At 60.0% G+C, this 20,790-nt stretch overlaps 1 protein-coding gene across 8 annotated transcripts in view; it reads right to left on the bottom strand.

The window, feature by feature from the left end:
• Positions 1-1,028: 1,028 nt before the first annotated feature.
• The window catches only part of NBEAL2 (neurobeachin like 2), a 30,258-nt gene continuing 10,496 nt past the window's right edge, over positions 1,029-20,790 (bottom strand). For 3 of the 8 annotated variants that reach the window (XM_035275171.3, XM_035275175.3, XM_078350655.1), the window contains 48 exons: positions 20,104-20,189; positions 19,720-20,002; positions 19,465-19,571; positions 18,861-18,941; positions 17,405-17,488; positions 16,899-16,997; positions 15,539-16,140; positions 15,326-15,458; positions 15,120-15,239; positions 14,577-14,898; positions 14,363-14,445; positions 14,150-14,242; positions 13,764-13,938; positions 13,504-13,637; positions 12,962-13,121; positions 12,658-12,760; positions 12,346-12,508; positions 12,089-12,247; positions 11,742-11,901; positions 11,504-11,589; positions 10,844-11,356; positions 9,877-10,055; positions 9,618-9,777; positions 9,241-9,378; positions 8,801-9,160; positions 8,565-8,714; positions 8,282-8,439; positions 7,994-8,118; positions 7,767-7,902; positions 7,108-7,268; positions 6,387-6,703; positions 6,190-6,285; positions 5,712-5,836; positions 5,487-5,627; positions 5,190-5,320; positions 4,962-5,071; positions 4,747-4,864; positions 4,548-4,645; positions 4,361-4,477; positions 3,646-3,735; positions 3,450-3,559; positions 3,104-3,276; positions 2,893-2,987; positions 2,559-2,675; positions 2,302-2,460; positions 2,075-2,223; positions 1,609-1,744; positions 1,029-1,512 (listed from right to left, as the gene is read on the bottom strand). In XM_035275171.3, the coding sequence (XP_035131062.1) occupies positions 1,411-1,512; positions 1,609-1,744; positions 2,075-2,223; positions 2,302-2,460; positions 2,559-2,675; positions 2,893-2,987; positions 3,104-3,276; positions 3,450-3,559; positions 3,646-3,735; positions 4,361-4,477; positions 4,548-4,645; positions 4,747-4,864; positions 4,962-5,071; positions 5,190-5,320; positions 5,487-5,627; positions 5,712-5,836; positions 6,190-6,285; positions 6,387-6,703; positions 7,108-7,268; positions 7,767-7,902; positions 7,994-8,118; positions 8,282-8,439; positions 8,565-8,714; positions 8,801-9,160; positions 9,241-9,378; positions 9,618-9,777; positions 9,877-10,055; positions 10,844-11,356; positions 11,504-11,589; positions 11,742-11,901; positions 12,089-12,247; positions 12,346-12,508; positions 12,658-12,760; positions 12,962-13,121; positions 13,504-13,637; positions 13,764-13,938; positions 14,150-14,242; positions 14,363-14,445; positions 14,577-14,898; positions 15,120-15,239; positions 15,326-15,458; positions 15,539-16,140; positions 16,899-16,997; positions 17,405-17,488; positions 18,861-18,941; positions 19,465-19,571; positions 19,720-20,002; positions 20,104-20,189 (7,697 nt within the window). In that variant the 3' untranslated portion in view covers positions 1,029-1,410. The other 5 variants (XM_035275173.3, XM_078350656.1, XR_013527268.1 and 2 more) reach the window with 4 other exon arrangements.

Here is a 20,790-nt window from a genome sequence, read left to right as displayed (position 1 = left end):
CTCCCTGGGACTATTTCTTGGAGAAAAAGTTGGAGAGTTTTGGGCAGCACTGAGTCAGGGGAGCTGGGAGCTGCTTCTCTCAGTCCAGAAAGGGCTGTGTACAGGAGGAATATGGGAAATTCTCCAGGCCTGAGGTTGGTAGTCCCTTAGGGTAGTCCATCCCCCTTTGCTCACTCCAACCTGACTCACTCAAGGGCTGGAGCAGTTTCCTCCTGTGTCAGATGGGGTGGAGGAGACAGAGCTGGTCCCAGCTTGCCAGAGGAGTCAGGTACAGCTCAGGATGGAGATCCCAACTCCCCAACCTGTCTTCCATCCTGAGCTGTACCTGACCCCTCTGGCGAGCGGGGACCAGCTCTGTCTCCTCCATTCCTTCTGGGGCAAGCTCTCTCAGTCTAGGCGAGGGGGGTCTCTTCCCCAAACCTCAGGAAGTGGGTCCCAGCAAATTCAACCCTATAGGATCCAATAAGACTGAATGGCCCTGTTCCTTGGGTTTCAGGAGCTCTCTGAATTTCTGGATCAACTAGGGGACTTCTGGGCCCACATCCCCTATGCCCTTGCTGAACCCACCAAGGTAGCATTCCACCCAGTTCCCGATCAGGAGAGGACACTCCTGAGACCACAGTGGCGCCACCGGCAGGCCCAATAAGTGGGCAGGACAATGAGGGGGAAGAGTCGCGCTAGAGGGGCGTGGCCTCGGTTGGTGTCGCCCTGCCAAACCAGGGAATGCAGACACTCGCTGACGTGGGGCGCCTGGCCGGGTTGGGGCTGTGCACGAATGGCGTGCGAAGGTGACCCGTTGAAGGGCTGAGAATGTGGGAAACCACGAGCCGGGGCGAGATGTGGGGCAGGGGCTGCACGGCCGGGGAAACTGAGGTCCTAGTTCAGCGGCGGCTACGGGGCAAGTGGGCCCAGAGAAAGTTACGGGCCAGGGGATCGCGAGCCTGGCCAGACTGAGACTGCGACCCTGGGACGGTGGCCACGGCGGGCCGAGACGCCGCGCGCACACGCATACTCGGAGACGGAGCAGCTACAAAACTAGGCCAGGTTTATTGCCGAGAAGGGAGAACCGGGGCCGCCGTCAGGAATTAAGGCCACAGGCGGCCCTCGTGCTCTGACGAAACGGGGACTTGGAAACTGGGGAACCCCGCCCCAGAGTGTGCAAAAAGTGCCGCTGCGGCCGCGGTAGCCAGCGCGGGCTCTCAGGGTGGCCCCCTCAGCCGGCGAGGGGCGGGACTTCCGCCCGCCAATCCCTGAGGGAGTGACATCTCCCGCCAATCCCTGAGCTGGGCAGGGGTGGGCCCCGCCTACCCCCTGAGCGGCCCACCCCGGGGCGTTCCCCCTGACTTCTGGGCGGGGCCTCCCAGGCAAAGCCCGCTGGGTGCGGGACCCGAGCAGCCGGAAGGGCCGGGCTCAGCGCCCCTCGGTAGGGTTGTATTCCGTCTCTCCAGAGGACACTTGGGAGATGCGCCGCGAGGACCGCCACAGCTTCCGCGCGAACTGGCTACTGCGCACCTGGTGGGCGTAAGGGTTGGGCAGGGTCAACTGGGCCCGCCGTGCCGCGCCTCGCCCCGTTCGAGGGCCCCCACACACTGCAGCCTATATCCTCACCTCCGAGGGCTGCCCCGCGCCCACCACGATGAGCTTGCCGTCCTCCAGGCCCACTAGTACGTGGCTGCGCTCCTTGGTCACGGCCACGCTGCGGATAGCCACCTTCATGGTCAGGGGAGGCGCGGCCGGGAGCAGTCTGGAAGTGAGAAGGGATATACACCAACCTGCAACTGCAAGGGGGCTTTGCGACCAGCAGATGTCCCTTATCCCATATACCCTTCTCTGCCCTCATTTTAAGGATGGCTAAATGAAACTCTGATACACAAAGAAATCTACAACTGTGGCTAATGGGAGGCCCAGGGCAAGATCTCCCCATAGGAAGACTAGGGGACAGGTAACAAACCTTTAAGTATGTACCCACAAACATGTATGGTGTGTGGGTTCCTAGGGGGATCCCGCCTTTATCCTACCTACACCAGTGACTATCACCTTCAGGGGCCATGAACCCATAAATGGTGGGGCTTACGTGTTTAACTGAAGGATGTGCAGGGTACACTGGGCGGTGCCCAGCAACACAAAGTCCTCTGTCACCATCAGGGCTGTAGGCTGCTCTGCCAGGGGCAGTGAAGCCCGCAACTTCCCATTGACCGAATATAAGTGCAAGGAGTAGGTGACCTGGAGGAAGCAGGGAGTGTCAGCAAGGACAGGATCCCAACTGCCCCTCCATTGTTGCTGGGCACTCCTTCCCCATACCTGGGCCCCAGGACGTTCCCACGCTGAGCTCTGTACCACAATCTGGCCTTCAGACCCCAGTGCCAGGTAAGAAACAGGTCCAGAGAATGTGGCACCCGGAGGCTGTAATGCTGCCACAAACTGGCCACGGCGTACAGTATGTATGATCACAGTTCCATCCTGCAGGAAGGCAACTTAGGGTCCTGAGCAGGAGTCTCTGGGCTCCAGGGGGATTGCTCAGCAAACTCACCCTCCCCAGGGCACATGCATACACACACCTCAGATCCAGACACAGCCATGTCAAGTTCAGTGCTGATGGCCACACAGCTCACTGCAGCCCCATGTCCATACAGGACCTGCACAGGCTTTGGTGCCAGCCCTACTGACAGACCACCCTGTGGGAGACCAGGGTTGGCTTAGGACTGGCTCCTGAGGCTCAGGAAACGAAGGCTTTGTCCAAGCCTAGAGAGCTGGAGAGTCACGAAGCCCCTGACTTGCTCATGGTAGCAAAGGGCAGGGAAGGACAGGAGGGCAGGACTGGAAGCCGGTGAGGGACGGATGGGCCATAGGTCTGGGCTACAGGGGCCTTGCAGAGCTGTCCACCAGGCATACCTGATGCAGGAGCCGCCACACCATGCATGTGGTGTCCCGGGAGCCTGAGATGAGGTAGATGCCACAGGTGTCCAGTGCAAGGCAGGTTACTACATCTGCATGGGAAGGGGAGGGTACAGGCAGAACAGGAGTCACATCCACCCTGGCCAGCCTCAGAACCCAGCCCCACACCTCCGTGCCTCATTATCCCCAGCTCCAAGGCTGTTCATACCAAGGTGGCGGCTGAGCTGGCTCAACAGCTTGCCACGGGACAGTGCAGTCACTCTCAGGCTGCCATCCCAGTGGCCACCGCTGAATAGCAGCTTTCCATCGGGGGCCACTGCCAGTGCTTGTCCACTCACACCACTGCCTGGTGCCCACGGGCCACTCAGCATTCGCTGTGTCCTGACCCAGTGAGGGGATGGCAGGTGAGGCCAGGCCACAGGGAAGAGACCCAGGCTCTCATGGAGCCCGGCCAGACCTTTCCCTTGCAGCTGACCTACATTCTGATTAGGTAGGGGAATAATTCAGGGTGCAGGGAATTTGTAGCCCACCCCACCCATAGCCCTCTGTCCTACTTGTGGCTGCCCATGGCAGGGTCTTTGCTGAAGCTGAAGTAGTTGCTTATGTTGCGGTCATAGGGCAACCAGCTGTGGGTGCCCAGCAGCCCATTGGCACTCACGGTCACCTGCGGGCAGGAGGGGGCAGAGGTGGGTTTGGGGCAGAGGCAGAGGGGGAGTGGAGCTGAGGTAGGGCTCTGCACAATGCACTTACCAACAGGTCTGGGGAGCCCTGGGTGATGAAGGAGTGGGGCTGCCGGTGGGGGACCAGGGCTAGCACCAGGGGTACGCCATCACTGATGACCTACAGGGGCAAGGGCAGGCCTAGCTATGCCTGAGTAGTAGCAGATTACATTCTCTGCTCCCTGAAGTATCATCTCGTCCTTTACCCTCAGCCCCCAGGGGTCATGGAGTAGGTATCACAGATGCAGAGGTCCCTTCAAGAAACAGGCACGAGACTTCAGGAGGGCATCTCAGAAAGTGGGCGAGAAGCTGGGCAGACCTGGAAGATCCTTCCAGAGTATCACGCTTAGTCTCAACCTTGGCCCTCCCACCCAATTACTGCTTGTCCCCTAGCCCAAAGGCAGGAAGAGAGGGAAACCTAAAAAAAAGTCAGGCTTGGGGGCAACATTCAACAACAATCTTCCTGTCTAGGCAGGCAAGGGAAGGGGTCCAAGGACAGATCCCCTCCCTCCTGATCTCCCTAAGGCTTTCAGAGCTTGTTAGGTGAGTCAACACTTTATCCTAGCCCTGACGAAGAAGGCACCCCTCCTGCCCCCATACTCTTCCCATGTTTAGCTAATTTTCTAAGGTGCCTTGAAATCAGTGACCTTGATTTAGGATTCCCATCTGCCCCAAGTGGGTGGTAAGGACAGTGGGGTTAAACCTACTTCACAGAATGTCAAGTTAAGGTCCTGTCTTCCTCTCACCTCTGCGAAGAATGCCTTGAGTTGGTCCAAGTGCTGGAAGATGCTAGGTGAGTTAGTGTCCAGGCGTGCAAGGCGAAGGGCTGCTTCCTCAGCTGAAAGCCGAGTTGGATGTGGCTCCTGTGGATAAGTGAGTGGTGAGCACCATGGCATGAGCATCCCTGGTCACTATCCTCTAAGCTGGCCTTACCTTCAGCAGCTGACAGGGAGTCTGCCCAAAGTTGCTGATAATGCCCTCTAGAGCCTTCCGTTCCCGCTCATCTGTCACATGGTCCAGGTCTACGGCCCCTGGGAAGGCAGGCAGAGCAGTTAGGGCTTCCTGCGTGCCCTCTGCATCTGCCCCTCCTGATGATGTCCTGGCCCCGACTGGAGTCCAGCGCACTGCCCACCCTCATAGGTGCAGTAATAGAAGACATTGAGGGCCTCCTCGGCAGCTGGTCCCCGCTGCTTGTATCCAAAGATGAGGTCGATCCACTCGTGCAGGTGTGCAGACACATACTCCGACTCCTGGGAGTTGGGAGGGGGCAGTTAGTGCAGGGATGGCTGACCCCTCATGGCCTTTAAAACCCTGGCTGCCCGCCGTTTCCTGTGGCTGCTTCCTCACCAAAGCCTGGCGGTGCTGCTGAATGAAGTCCTCAGGAGAGCTGGCCCATGGGGGCAGCACCACATCACCCACTTTCTCGTTGGTCAGCTGGAGGCAGCCCAGGTCAAAACCTGGCACAAAGGACTGGGTCAGCTGTCTCCCTGTCAATCCCGACTGCTCCCTGGCTACTCCGGCATCTGCTCTCCATCCCCACACCTGCCCACCCCAGTGCCAGTGCCTCACACCTACCGTTCTGGTTCTCCAAGAAGTCAGGAAAGTAGAAGAACTCTGGGATGAGCTCCTTTACATCAGCAGGGCTCTCCAAGCGTGCCTGCCAGGCTGCCGCCACCGAGTGGAACTGCCGGTCAGAGCAGTCAAAGCTGGGGGAGGGGCATGGGGCCAAGGTGAGGTGGGGACAATGGGGACAGGGAGGGAGACACTGTGGTTACAAAGAAGAAGAGAGCCAGGTGTAGGCCCAGGATGCGGGGAGGACTAGCCTCCTCCCCTCGTCTGCCCCCGGTCTGCCCACCAGGCCCTGGGCCGCACCGGCCACTCTGCAGCTGGACATGCAGGGAGGTGAAGGGCTCCACACGGATGAGGTAGTGCATCACGCCTGCTGCATTGGAGTAGTGGGTGCCATAGTGGAACTTGTCAATGGTGCCCGCAGGGTCCTCAAAGCTTTCATACCTGGAGCCACAGTTGGGTGTGTCAGCAGAAGCCCTTGCCTCGTCTTTCCCTACCCGCTGAGCCCAGCCCTGCCCACATTCTCACTTCTCCCTCACGAGCTGGGCATGCTTGGGGTTCACCACACCGATGGGCTTAGACAGGTCCCGGAAGACGGCTGGGTTGCTGAGGTCCAGGGTTGGGGACACGTAGTCCTGTAGGACCCAGGGGAACTGGCCGCCCACCCGGGCAGGGGCTGCATGAGAGCCCTGATGGCCTACCAGCCCACCCTGCCCTGCCTTCACCCTCAAGAAGGCGGGCACAGAGCCCGCCCACAGGTTGGGAGAGCACCACTTAGAGGGGTCACAGAGGAGCAGGACAGACTTCCTGGAACGGAGGCCAGGAGGGGAGGGGAAGGGAGTGAGGCTGGGGACCTCTGGGGGTTGACAGGGAACAGAGGCCAGGTCTTCATTGGCACACCTACCTAGGACCAAGCTTAGGGCTTGGCCCACTGGCAGGTACTTACACTTGGGGGAACCAAGGACTGACAGGTCAGAGGGACAGGGGTACAGAGTGGGGCCCTCACCACAGGGTACTGAGACAGGTCATTGTAGGTCCGTCCCGCAATGGTGTTGAGTTGCATCAAGTACTCGAAGTTGGATATCTCACGCTGTACCCATTTCTGGGGACAGGGGCAGACAAGATGTGAGCCATCTGGGCTGTCCATCACTGTCCCCCAACTCAGGGTCCCGACTTCGCTTCTCTCACGCTCAGAGCTCTCACCTGGGTAAGGCCTGAGGCACGCAGCATCTCCTGGGGGGAGCGGCTGCTTAGGTAGCCTTGAGAGTGGGGCCGCAGGTGCAGGAGCCACGAGTACACCTGGTTCCGTACCTGGGTGTGGGGTGGGATGGGGCCGGGCTGGGGCCTGGATGCCTGGCTCGGAGATGAGGCTGGGGTTGTGCCCACCTTGCATGGGAAGTTGAGGAAGTAGTTGGCCTGATCGATAAAGAAGAGCTCAAGTGCTGAACGGCGCAAGTTGAAACGCCGCAGGTGGACCTCACGCAACTGGGCCAGTGGGCGCCGGAAATCATAGCCAATGCCTATGGGGAGGAACAGCAGCAGGTACAGGAGTCACTCACCCCAGCCATTCCCTGCCATTCTCTTTTTTTTTTTTTTTTTTTGGAGACAGAGTTTCGCTCTTGTTACTCAGGCTGGAGTGCAATGGCACGATCTCGGCTCACTGCAACCTCTGCCTCCTGGGTTCAGGCAATTCTCCTGCCTCAGCCTCCTGAGCAGCTGGGATTACAGGCACGCACCACCATGCCCAGCTAATTTTTTTGTATTTTTAGTAGAGATGGGGTTTCACCATGTTGACCAGGTTGGTCTTGATCTCTTGACCTTGTGATCCACCTGCCTCGGCCTCCCAAAGTGCTGGGATTACAGGCTTGAGCCACCACACCCAGCCCCCTGCCATTCTCCCAACCCACACCAGCAGCAGACGCACCCTCCTCAGTCTCCACACGCTCATGGCTGCCATCGTAGAAGTACACATTCTGTGTGGTGATCTCCAGCAGCCCTGGGACCACCGACACAACTGTCACCAGCTGGCACTCAGCTGACAGCACCAGCTTCTCACGCTGCTCATCCAGTTCTGCTGCCTCCATCCTAAAGACCAGCATCCATCTCAGGCTCTAGGCTCTGGAACCCCCTTCTTCACAAGCCCAAAGGGCATCCAAGTGCCATTGAGTCATGAAGTATATACTCTTGTAACTCCCCGAGATGGGAGGGGCTGCCTAGTGTCCGAAACCTACTGGTGCCAGCCCCTGTCCCTCACCTGCCACCCACGAGGCTTCTGAATATTTTGCCAGGATGCCAACCCTCGTCCCCTCCTCCCCTCACCCAGCCCCTGCCCACTCCCTGGGTCCCCTTCCCGGTCTGGTTTGTGTTTCTCAGTGCTGTCCTCCGGTGCCTGGCTGTTAAAAGAGCAACTCTCAGCCCCGTTAGGAGACTCTCCCGCCCCCATCTGGCTTTGGACAGTCCCTCCGGGGGAATGTAGTCAGGCAGAAGAGGACACACTCAAGAAGTCCATCACAGAGGCATGTACACGCTGGAGCAGACCTCTTGCCCTCCACTCCAGTCCAGTCTCTCCAGGGTCCCACTCACGGGGTCTCCAGTGCAGCCAGCTCCTCCTCACCAAGCTGGTCCTCCTGCAGCTCTTCGGGTGGGGTGCTCACTTTGGCCTCTTTGGTCACTGCCAGAGGCAGCGAGGCCTCTTCGGTGGGTGTCAGGGGGACCTCACCTGCAAGGGTCAAGGGTACTCAGCCGGAGCAATGCAGGATGGGAGATGGGAGAATTGAGTTGGGCAAACTAAGCTCAGCACACTCCCTCACCCAGGTTGTCGCGGAGGGCGCTGGCTTCCAGGTGAGGGTCGAAATGATGGTTTGGCACCAGCTTCAGACGCATGCGTGAATATGTCTCAGCGCTGGACAGTTTCCAGTGGGGGGTGGGAGGGTCTCTGTAGAATGTCCCCCAGGTCATGGGTGGGTAGAAGGCTGTAGACACCCCATCCCTCCCTGGCCCCACCCCAAAGGCAGTCTGGGGCTCCAGGTGGCTCCCTCCGGTTCCCTCCCTCCCAAGCCCCACCCCTCCACAGCGACCCCGCCCCAAGCCTGGCCCACCTCAACGCCCAGGCCCCGCAGGGGCTGGAGAGCTGGCGCCACAAAGCCCTCCAGTGCAGCAGGGCTGTGGAGTGCTGCGCTGCCCGCTGCTTCAGCGCTGCGGAGTAGCGCAGCCCCTCCAGACGTGCCCGCCTCTGCGCAGATTCCAGCACCAGCTCCTGGGGCAGGGAGAATAGGTCAGTCCTCTGGCTGCTGCCTGTCCTACCTCCGTTTCTCCACCTGTCAGCCGTCCTCTGGACGCATGTGTGAAGCAGCTTCCCATCCCCCATGCCAGGTCGCACACCTGGAAGGCCCGACGACTCTGGGCACGCTCCCTCTGGCGCCGCTGCCCACTGCTCATGAGCATGTCATAGCAGGCATTCCAGAAGCCGGACATAAGGTCGTGGCTCTTAGCATACGTATCCATTTCGAACTGGGACATGGTTGGCTGTACCTGGAGGATTGGGCAGGGAGAGGAGAACAGTGCTCGATGTGGGCCCCAGCCCTCACTCCTCTTCCTGGGCCCCCACCTCCAGGCACCTGTTTATCGATGAAGTGGCGCCATTCGGGTGTGGCACAAAAAGCCTGGAAGTCTTCAAAGAAGGTGGGGCTGCCGTTGGTGGGTGGCAGGGAGGGCAGTCCCCACTGCAGCCCCAGCGGCTCATACGCACGGTCTAGCAGTGTGCGCACCAGCGGTACCAGCCAGGAGCAGCGCTCTGTAGCTGCTGCAGCTGCAGGTGGGGGCCCTGCCTCATCAGTGGCTGACTCAGAGGAAGAGGTGTTCAGTGCCCGCCCCAGCGCAGCCTCCAGCTTGGAAAGAACGTAGCAGGCCTCCTCGCGGCGGGCTGGCACTACAGTCTGTAGCAGCATGTGCAATTTCACATAGGCCTGGGCATGCAGCTGTGGGTGCAAGGGGGATGAGCGGTGCCCAGCCACTCTTGGAGCTCCCACCCCTGCCCCCATGCTCACCCTGTGCTCACCTGTGGGTCTTCCAGCAGGATGTAGCCAAGTACAAGCCGCAGGCCAATCTGTGCCATCTCACGGAGATCAGCTGTGCCATTGGCCAGGTGGGGCCAGGCTTCCAGGCGATCAAGCAGGCTGCATACACCTTCAAAGAGCTGCCACAGATGACAGGTTCCCAACAGACATCACCAGGGGAGGCCAGGAGTCCATGGAAAGGGAGCAAAGTAAAGTTTGAGCTGGGAGCCAGGTAGGGTTTGTGCACACAGGAAAGTCATGTGCATTCATGCTCCTGCACCCGCAGCTGTACACATGTACCCACCCACCTCCCAGACCAGATGCCTGCTGGCTTGCGTGAACATGAGTGTTCATGGGGCTCACGCCTGAGAGGTCACACCTTCTCACTCCACAGCTCCTGGTTACCATGGCCTTCAGCACACAGAAAGTCCTGCAGCAGACGCAGCAGCCAAAGCGCCTGCTGGGTGAGGCTGGCCAGGACCCCGACAGGGGCCTCCTTGATGTCGGTCAGGGCTGACTCCAGCATCATCTCCAGGAGGCTGGCGGGTAAGTGAGGAACTCAGGAGTCTACCTGATGGTCTTCCTTCCTTCCCCCAGGGCTCCCTGAAGCCCCTCCCCCTCCAGACTTGCCCTCTCACCTGCGCTTGATGCAGTCTGGTGGGCGCACAAGTGTGGCTGAGGCCCCCAGCTGGGTGAGCACCGAGAAAACCTGGCCACGCTCCCGCCAGGCAGCCTCATCGCTGCCTTCCACGCCTCGCCACGTCACTGAGAACAGCACATTGGTGAGCAGGTTGCACAACTCTTCCTCAGAGGTTTGCTGTGGGCACAGGTGAGTGGTGTGGGTGTGGCTTGTGGGCTGCAAAGGGAGCGAATCAGGCTGATGCCCACCCATCCCCACTCAGCACCCGTCCTGGGGTGGCCACCCAGGAGGCAGCACATTTGGCTAAAAGCCAGCCTGGCACTGAGGGCCTGGAAGATCAGTGTAGGGGTCTCAGCTACTGCCCGAATTCCAAGGGGTCTCAGCTACTGCCCGAATTCCAGGGGGTCTCAGCTACTGCCCGAATTCCAGGGGGTCTCAGCTACTGCCCGAATTCCAGGGGGTCTCAGCTACTGCCCGAATTCCAGGGGGTCTCAGCTACTGCCCGAATTCCAGGGGGTCTCAGCTACTGCCCGAATTCCAGGGGGTCTCAGCTACTGCCCGAATTCCAGGCAGAATCCTGGAGTCTTGCCAGACTCACAAGTGGAGATGAGGCAGTTCACATAGAATGAGTAGAGGCCCATCCCCAAAAGAAGCCCAGGCAGGGCCATTAGAGTTTGCTGCCCTTAGACCCTATAAGGTCTCTGCCCTACTGGCTCTCTTGAAGGCCCTTCTTAAGCCTGGCTTGTGTCACCCACTGTGGCTCATCATGACTCGCCCTGTTCCAGGAGCCCTCTGGGAACACAACTGCAGATGAGAGCTATGAGGGGACAGCAACAGGCCCGACTCGCAGCTGCAACCTTGGTCAGACAGAGCCACACCTTTGGAGAGGCTACAGTGCCAGCCCTGTGTAGCAAAAGTGTTCACCCTTGGGTGCCATGCGGTGGCAGAGGGTGGGCCCACCTCACCTGTGGGTTGCTGGTGTTGGAGCTATCATCCCCGCTAATGATGGGCTCTGGGAGGCTGCCGTCCTCCAGCACATTGGAGAGGCTAGAGCTGTGGCGGCCAGGGGCAGCAGGAAAGGGCCGTGGCCCATCCAGTGGGGAAGGAGTGCCCGGCTGGCTGGCTGGAGTAAGAGTCCCACTGCTGCCGCCACCAGTAGTGTTGCCTGAGCCTACACTAGCCCGTTCCAGGCCCAGGTCAAAGGGCATGCAGAATGGGGAGAGAGCATGGTAAAAGCCGTCAGGGTCAGGGCAGGGGGCCTCCGAGGGCAGGAAGACATCAGAAGGCTCAGCAGGTAACTCAGTGGGCAGCTTGGGTGGGGCTGGCTCAGGGGAGGTGGGTGGCTCTGGGGAAGCAGGAGCGGGACTGCCAGCCGTGGCAGCCTCCAGGACATACAGCCGGGTCAGCACATCTTGCCAGCCAGCCTGTTGCGCCAGAAGCCGCACTGCATCTGGCTGTCCGTAGATGAGGTGGAAGAGCTGCAGGCCGGAGCACAGCAAGGGAAGATGCATCCAACTGCCTGCCCCAGGCCCTCATCCAGAGACCCTTGCAAGACAGGCAAGGAGAAGGCCAGAGGGTAGAAGCCACCCTCCCCCACCTCGAGAGCTTTTACCTCTCGTGCTCACCTGGCGACAGATGTATAGGCGAACGCCGAGGTCAGCTTGGAGGGACAGCTGTACCACAGCCAGCAGATCTGAGAGGTTCAGGCAATCTGGGAGGATGGGTTGGGGGGGTACCTGAGGGACTGACTCCACCAGGAAGGGCAGGACCCTGGCCCCTATGCCACTACTTTCCTTCTTCCTGCCTGCCTGCCCTGCTTTTCTGACATGTCACCCCCTCCACTTGGCCCTAACCAGGTTGTACCTGCCCCCAGGAACAGCTTGTAGAGGCCCTGGCAGAGCTGGGGGGAAACAGTCCCCTCGGACAAGCAGGCAACTAGACCCTGGAGACCACACTCCCGCAGCCGAAGGCGCTGGCGGCTCCGCTCAGGTAGCCTCTCGTTCTGCTGCAGTCTGTGCAGGATCTGTGTGGGGTCATAGGGGGACTATCATCATGGGGAAGGAGTTACTGTAGGAGGGGAAGTCACTGTGCTGGTGTACAGCTCAAGAGGCCCTTGAAGGCAGCTTCATCTGCTGGCCCAAGGCCTGCTGTGCCTCCCTAGACCCCAGGCAGGGGCCCCAGTGAATGGGATGCCAGTGGGCTGGGTGTACCTTGCAGACTCGGTCGGGCAGCAGGGGCAGTGACCCTGGCCTCACCAGCAGGGCCAGCAGCACTTCGAGGTTCCCTGGCTCCAACAGAAAGATAGCCAAGGACTCCTGTGCCAGGGAGCCCTGCAGCAGGGCCAGCAGCAAGTCCAGTGCACCCACCACCTGGAGATGCAGGGTCTCAGGGTCTCATACTGCAACAGGACCCGACCCGGCCCACACCCCCCCCACCCAAGCCTCACCCTCCCCAACCTCCAGCCTACCTGGCCATCATCGCCCGTGGCCACCAAAAAGCTCAGCAGGATCTGCATGACCTGCATGTCATCGGCTGAGAGGCTCCGCACCAGGAACTCCCTCGCCAGTCCCAGGAGGGAGGTCTGCACAGTGCGCAGGTCGTCAGCAGCCAGGGGGCGCTCCCGCTGCAGGCTGGCAGGTCAGCAGGCACAACCAGCCAGGTCGCCGAGAAAGGCAGGGAGAGAGTGGGTAGGTGAGTCAGAGGAGTGCACTGCCCAGTCCCCAAGGCCAGTGGCCACTGTGTCAGCCTCCCATGGCCCATCTGGTCCCATTGAGCTCACCTATAGTGGGTGCGCAGAGCATCTAAGATAAACTGGACGCCGTACTTCTTCCGCAGCTTCTGTCTGTGCTCCCGAACTATGCTGGACATGTACTGGATGTGGCCTAAGCGGGCATGAGCGGGGGCTTTCAGATCCTCCAGGCCAGGGCCATGCACTTGTCAGACTTCCAGGGCAGAGTCACAGTCCCCTCACCACACCACGGCATTCTGGATTCCTATCAGGTGAGTCCCTCAGAGCCCTCAGTTCTAACTTCTCAGTGCTCAGCAGCCCTGTGGCCGGCCCTCACTCAGGTCCTCACACCTACCGAGGCGCACAGCAAAGTCGCTGAGGGTCCAGAGGTGAAAGTTGAAGAGCAGATGCTGGTAAAGCAGGTACAGGAGGGGCCCACTGCCCTCTGCAGCCACCTGCTCCATCAGCAGCTGGGCAGACATGAGCACATTCATGTCCATGGCCCAGCTGGGGACCTGGGGTGGGACAAGAGCTGGAGTGAGGGCTCAGGCTCTGCCTGCCTGCTGCCTGAGCTTCTCAGCTGCCACCCTTCCCCACACAGCCATAACAGCCACAAATATGGCTACCCACCTGCTCAGAACTCTTTAGGGCTTCCTGCCATCTCTGACATGCAAGCTCCCTGCCTGCTGTGCAGGTCCCCACCCCAGACTGTGCTGGCCCTTTCCCCAGATCCTCCAGGCCCAACCCTGCTCGGCCTTTCAAGGCCCCAACTCAAGCATCACCTCTCCCAGGAGGCTTTCCCAGACTGAAAGGGCAGCAGGTTCCCCGACTCAGTCCCCTCTGTCAGACAGGCTGACCATACCCCTAATCCCCCATGCCTGCCCCACCAGGCCCCACCTTTCGCAGGAGGGCCCCAATGATGGCAGCCCCCTGGCACTGCACCAGGCTCTCCTGGTTCACCACATGGCCCTGAAGGAAGTTCCGCAGCATCAGCAGAAAGGCAGCCACTGCGTTCCTCTCCATCCGTTCCTCTGCCAGCCACCAGGAAGGGGACAGATGTGCATCAAGGGCTTGCCAGTGGCAGGGAGACCTTGGGCACTCCAACCCCCACCATGCCAAGATTCTCTCCCCACAACATGGGCACCAGGGACACTTACCTGAAGATTTACCCAGTGGGAGAAGCAGGCCCTGGGTGTTGTGGCCAGAGGTTAGTTCAGGACCCACAAGGTCATGAGTTTCAGCTGGACCTGCCTCAGCCTCTTGGGGCTGTGCAGCCACTCGCTCCAGCAGGGGCAGCAGGGAACCCATACCCCCTACACAGTTCACCACATCCTGGGGGAAGGGGGATGGCAGTGAGGGGGGCCTTCCAGCCGGTTTCTTGCCCTACTCCACCCCAGCAGACCACCCAGAAGGGAAGTTTTGCTCTCTCGAGCTGGACTGTCCAAACCCTCCCCAGACACAGCGCAGCAGCCCCAGCTGGCTCCAAACACATGTGCCCCATGCTCACGCCTCCTGCACACAGCACCCACACATGCTCACAGACCTTCACAGCCCAGGTCTCCACTCTGTGGCCCGTCAGGCGGCCATCGAGCCCATGGCTGGGGGACAGGTCCAGGCAGATGTTGTTCTTACAAGCCTAGGGATAAGGGAATGGGCAGGCGGCCAGGGCCTGAGGGAGGAGCGGGTGGCAGGCAGAGTGTGGGAGCTGGGGAAGTAGCACAGTCGAGCCAGTTGCTCTCCTAGGGCCCCCAAATACCTGAGGCGAGTAATGGAGGAGCAGCTTGGTGCTGAGCTCATGTAGCTCCCCCTCAGGCTTGAAGGGTGCCATCTCATTGGGCCCTGTGGGGTAGGCAGAGCGCTTCAGACCTTGTCCAGAGCCTGCCTGACCAGAGGACAGACCCCCAGAGATGCCTTCTCCCCACTGGACCCCTAGCTTCTGGCCTGGAGCAAAAGTGGAGGGTGCTGCATACCCAGGGTGCATAGGGTCCGCACAGCTGCTGCCTGCAGGGCTTCATGGAAGATGGCCACAGCCCCCAGCTCACCCTCCAGGGAGGTGGGGCTGCCCCACCGAGTGTCCTGGGTGCCTGCGAGGGTAGAGTTGATGCTGCCCTCCTGCAGGGGGGCCACCAGCCCGGACCCCCAGCCAAGCCCCGTGGAGGCTGGGACTGACTGGGAGCGGGTGAGGGCGGGGTGACTGTAGGCCAGGGTGGCAGGGACTGGTGGTGTGGGCAGCCCTGTGGTGGTGGTTGTTGTGCGGTGCCCAGCAGAGCCGATACAGCAGGAGGAGAAAGGCTGTGGGGCCGGGATTGGGAGAGCGGTCAGTTCACAGCAGAACCTGGGGCTCCACCTACATCCAGTTCCTCACAGTGACCCCCATGGCTGCACGGACCCCAGTGGCTAAAGTCTGAGGCCTGTGGGGGAGCATGGGACACAAGGGTTCCAGCCACACACGGCCCACTGTGTTCCAAGTCTCCCCACCTCCCCAAGGCCTCCCCAAACCTTGCTTGGCATACCTCACTGAGGGAGGGGCAGCGAAGGGGTGCCGTCTTGACCAGACGGCCATCTTTGTAGACATGGACCAGGTTCTGGCTGAAGGGCCGGCGCCCAGGCACATGGATGATAGCCACGCAGTGCTAGAACAGAAGCCTCACATTAGGCCATACCTGGGACTCAGCAGCCCTCTCTCTAACTGGGCCACATGGAAGGGATAGGGTCTTACCCAGGCAGAGTCGGCAAAGGACACTTCGGGCAGACTCATGGTCAAGTACTCCTTCCGTGTGCACACAGCCACCACCAGGGTCCCAGCTGCCGTGAAGAAGGCCTCAAACCCTGAGCCGCTGCTGGTGAAGAAGCTGGGGGCAGACGAGCCAGTTATGTCTGCTTGTTCCTGCTCACCCCGGCAGGAGGTCCCTGGCCCCTGGCAGTCACCCACCTGTACAGCTGCTTTCGCTGGAGTGGTCGGGTTGGGGCAGGGGTAGGTGCTGCATCCATAGGGTGCAGACAGAGCCAGGCATGAAACGTGAAGCCAGGCCCTGGCCATCGCTGCACAGGGGGTACCATGATGCCCGCCATGCTGGGCTTGAGATCAAAGTAGCGCAGAGCGCGTGCAGGACCCTGGTGCCTGGCCATGCCCGATAATGCGCGGATGACAGCACCTGCGTGCCGGGCCTTTCCAGCCTCAGCTCCGCCTGGTTCCGAGTCCAATCCTGGTGGGGGGCGCAGCAGGTGACGCAGCTCCATGGGCCTTAGTGACACACGGCCCAGTGCTTGTAGCAGTGCCAGCAGCTGCTCTTGGCAGCGGGCCCCCAGGGCTAGCCCTGTGCTTAGTGTCTCCAACAGGCACCCCACCAGGCCTGCCTGCACACAGGTGGCACGGCTGGCAGGGCAGCTGTCACAGAGCCACCTGAGGCGTTGTGCTAGGAAGAGCCGCAGCTCAGCGGTGGGCAATGACGGCAGCCACTGCACCAGTACCAGTACCGGCTGCTCGTTGCAGATTGGTGGAGGTGGGCACATGCTGTGGTCACCCTCCACTGCCTGTGGGTGGAGAGAGTGACAGTCCCTGGTCAGTTGTCAACTGACCCCACCCTGCCAACAGTGGGACTTTCTGGCTCCATTTACTTGCCAACAGCAGTGGTCAGCAACATGGTCTACCCCATCCTGCCCACAGGTTGCGTGTGAGGCTCAGGAAAGTCAGAGGGGAACGGATGACCACCACCACCGCTACTCATAGTCCTGAGGCACTGTCCTCAACCTTAGTTTTCAGCCTGCGTTGGCCTAACCCCTAACGCATGTTCCTAAGATAATACTGGGGCTGGCCTGGCCGGGCGCAGTGGCTCACGCCTATAATCCCAGCACTTTGGGAGGCCGAGGCAGGTGGATCAGGAGGTCAAGAGATCGAAACCATCCTGGTCAACAAGGTGAAACCCTGTCTCTACTAAAAATACAAAAATTAGCTGGGCATGGTGGTGCGCGCCTGTATTCCCAGCTACTCGGGAGGCTGAGGCAGGAGAATCGCTTGAACCCAGAAGGTGGAGGTTGCAGTGAGCCGAGATCGTGCCATTGAACTCCAGTCTGGGTAACAACAGCGAAACTCTGTCTCAAAAAAACAATACTGGGGATGGCTAACATGCAGTTGCTTCCAGGACCCCAGGGACACTGATGTACATGGCCAGGCCACACTACGTACTGGCCGCAGTCAACACGGTCCCCAAGATGGAGAGCTCCCCACCTGTGGTAACCCTGACTCAGTTCTGGTTGCCTTTGGAACCCTGGTCCCAAGCCCCTTCCCTCACCATGTTGAGCAGCTCTTGCAACAGCCGATGGGTGGGGGGACCATGACTCTGCAGAACTTCCTGCAGGTGAGGGTAGCCGATGCGTTCCTTAAACACCTCCTGGGTAAGGTAGTATGGGGAAGAAGTGAGCATACACATGGGCTCCAGGGCAAACTCAGACCCTCGGAAACCCTGGAGGGGCATAATGTTTTGGGGTCCCCTTGTGTGGCTCTGCCTCTGGGTCACAGTGCTGGCAGGGGGTGGGCTACAGAAGGATAGGGGGACATGAGTTGGTCTCAGAATGCTGTAGATAGCAATGGGCCTACAAGTGTCCATTCCCATCCAGCCCAGCCTGATAGAGGATATGCAGCTCCCAGTTAGCCTAGGGCAGGACAGTCACCTCCCAGGTCACTTGCTTTGCTCCAGGGAGCAGGATTCTTATAACGACCGGCCAGGCCTGCTCTGGGGACATGGTCACTGGAACTCTGCCCCACACTTCTACTAAAGCTGCAGTGCAGTAGCCTCACCTTGGCCGAGGGGGAGCCACTCATGATGCAGGTCAGCACTCTGACTACATGGACTGCAATGGCGTCTGTGTCTTGGTCCAGGACCTTAGGGTGGGGAGGGTCCGTCAGGAGAGGCAGGGGCCAGGGTAAAAAAAGGTGCAGAGCCAGGTACCCCAAGGCACGTGGCATGTGCTGGATCAGCAACTCTGTCAGGGCACCAGGCCTTCTACTCCTTGCCCCAACTGCTGTAACCCTATCATGACCAGGGGCCCTCTCTGAGCAGCTCAGCAAGACCCACTCTGACAGAGGCCTGGAAAGAAGCCAAGGCTGGGAAAGGCCTCACTGGGACAGATCAATGGTGGACATTCTCACTGTCCCCTCCAGTCCCCCTTTCTCTGGTGGAGTTAGGGCCCCAGCCCCGACCTGTCCCCCTAGAGCTAGACACATGAGGACAGACATGCCAGCAAGTGCCCCATCACCCACAGTGATTGACAGGGGTCAAGGATTTAGGGACAATCAATCACAGGATGTTAGAACCAGAAGAACCTTCGAGACCTTTAAGTCCCACCTTGCTTCTTCCCCTAGATCCAGGTGGGGACACTGAGGCTCAGCCTGGCTGAACCTGACAGCCAGAGGCATACTGCTCTCTCCCCTGCCCCATCCTGAGGGGGTCAGGGGTTGGGAGGGCTTGGAGAGTTTGTCAGCAGGGACTAGGCCATGTTTGGCTCCATGGGGACTTTGGTCCTGGCTCTGCCTGACTCCCTGAGTGATCTCAGGCATTGGTCTTCCCCCTCTAGGCCTCAGTGTCCTCATCTGTGAAAACAGAGAGGAATCACTTTGCTCTCCCTGCTTTGCAGAAGAACAGATGTGCAAGTGCTCAGAAAATGACCAGATGCAGTGAACATATAGGGTTATCTTGTGAAGACAGAGGCAGGGTAGGGGCTCTGGAGGTTGGGACTCACGGGTTGAGCCTCCAGAAAGGGTGCCCACTATGAAGCTGACAACTGACACCCTATAGCCTCCTACAGCCCACAGGCAAGGTGAGCCGGTGAGAGCATTGTCAGGGGCTGGGAGACACCTGACCTGCTGAGCATGGGTGCAAGAATCTATGGAAAGAAGTGGCCCCATCAGGGAGACCCCCATCTCTGTGAGTGGCTACAGCCAAATCCTTGAGTGTCTGGGCTTCTGTCTCTCCTTCTGAGAAATAACATGGGTAGTTGAGTTTCGAAGGTTCCTTCCAGCTTGGCGCAGCCAGACCCCAACACCCAATCAAACACCAGGAAGGGATAGACCACTTCTGTCCTGTTTCCTAGGATGGGGACTTGGAAGGTAGGTGAGACAGCATGGAGGACCCACACCCATTGCTAGGCCACACCAGGCCTTACATACATCTGCTCATTCCCCCAGCTATAGTGCAGGAAAAGCTCAAAGAGGGAGTCCCAGGGGGTATCTGAGCTGTTCAGCCCCAGGGTGGTACCTTCTGGACATCGGGCTCAGTCAGTAACCGGGTAGCCAGGTCACTGTCCCCCTCAGGGGGCGCCCGGGCCTGCAGGTATAGCTGTGGGGAGGCATGGGGTAGAGGAGGCAAAGAAGAGAGAGGAGGAAGATGAGAGAGGGAGGGGTTAGAGCAGGACCAGGGGCAGCTGCCAGGTGCCCTGCCCGGCACTAGGGAAGAGAGGGTGCTGAGCCCCCCTGTGCCCTGCTCAGATGGGCAGTCAGGGGGATGAGTGGGTGGGGAGGAGGCACGGCATCTGAAAGCAGCGGCACCCTCATCTAGCCCCTATACTTGGGGCCAGGGAGAGGAAAACAAGGTGCCAGAGCAGCTCCCTCCCTTCCATAACAAGCCCCTGCTTCCGTGGGGCACGGAGCTGCGCTAAGCCTCAAGCCCAATCCTCTAGAGGCCCCAAGGGACAGGCCCTTGTCCAGGCCCCAGACCCTCCCACTGAACTACAGGCCATCCTACCAGCTGCAACAACCGGCCCTGTTCAGTCCATCTTTGCTCAGCAGCAGCCTGGCACCCATGTGTGGCTCCCCTAGCCTCTGGGTTCCAGACCCTCACCCCCAGGCTGGGCCCCACCCACCTTGCTGTTCTGGATGAGGCGAGTGAGATGTTCAAAGCAATTGTTGCTGAGGAAGGTGGCTTGCAGCACTGGCCGGTCTTCACATGCCAGCATCGTGGGGATGGCGTCTGTGAAGGGTCAAGGGTCAGGTGCTGCCCAGACCCCTCCAGGCAGCCTAAAGCCTTCCTTCCTATGCGCCCAGTCTGGCCTTTCCATCATCATTGGGCTTTCCCTTCATGGTACCCCATCCCCGAGTGCCTGGGAGCCCATACCCACCGAGCATGCTGACCCGGAGGGTGACAAGGGCCTCTTCCCGGCCTGAGCTCACACCAGCTGGCCAGTCAGCATTAAGGACATGGAAGTAGCTCTCAAGCAGGGCACGAAGCTCAGGGCCGCGGGGAGGGGCACGGCTGGCATGCAGGACATGGACTGCACCCACCAGTGCCTCCAGCGCCAGCGACACTAGGTGGGGATCCTGGGCTGGCCCACGGCCCCAGCCCCGCACCACACTCAGCAGGCCCTGCACAGAGCCGTCACTCACAGCCATCTGTCCGTTCTCCTGCAGGTGTGGGCAGAGATGGGCAGTGGGCAAGCAGCTCACCCAGCAGAGAGATACAGAAGGAGCCGCTCTCTGGCCCACAGGCTCACCTCCCAGCCTACCTTTCCTCCTGCGAGGACGGCGCAGAAGAGGTGGATGAGGCGCAGCAGCAATACGGGAGGCAAACGGTCTGCATTCTGTAGGCTCTCTGGGTAGGGGGTGTGGGCAGGGCAGGGCAATGTCACCAAGACTGCAGGGCTATAGGCCCAGGGGGCTGCACAAGAGGTGGGTGCTCTGGCATGGAGGGGAGAGGGAGCGGGGCCACATAAAAGACTCAGTCTGAGGTAGAAGAGCTGGCTCTGAGCTGGAATGTCTAAGAAGTCATGGCTGTGTAGTAGAGGGTCTGAAAGGGACACAACCCTTCTTTGGGGGACCAAAGGGGAACACAGCCCAGCCCTGAGAGTCTAGCCAGCTCCCTAGATCCTTAAGCCCCAAAGTGAGGCCCCAGCAGGAGCACATCCTCCCTCTACTTCCCTGTGGCGACCAGGGCTTAGTTTCTCAGATGCAAATCTCTTGCTCCCTCTGCCCCTGTGACAGTTGGCACTTCCCAGGCCATGCTCTGGGGACTCTGCTGTATCTACTATACTGATGCCACCTCCCCCTGGCCCATGCCTTTACTGGGGACTTCTAGGGGCTTTCACAGCCTAATACATAGGAGGCCCACCTGGCCCTGTACCAGCAAAGCTGGACAGGATGCCAGGCCACGGACTCAAACCCAGAGGGCAGAAAGGACCAGCTCTGGGTCACAT

Source organism: Callithrix jacchus, chromosome 15, assembly GCF_049354715.1.
Source record: "Callithrix jacchus isolate 240 chromosome 15, calJac240_pri, whole genome shotgun sequence".
Lineage (NCBI taxonomy): Eukaryota > Metazoa > Chordata > Mammalia > Primates > Cebidae > Callithrix > Callithrix jacchus.
Note: the sequence above shows the minus strand (reverse complement) of the source record. Positions and strands in the feature narration are given on the sequence as shown.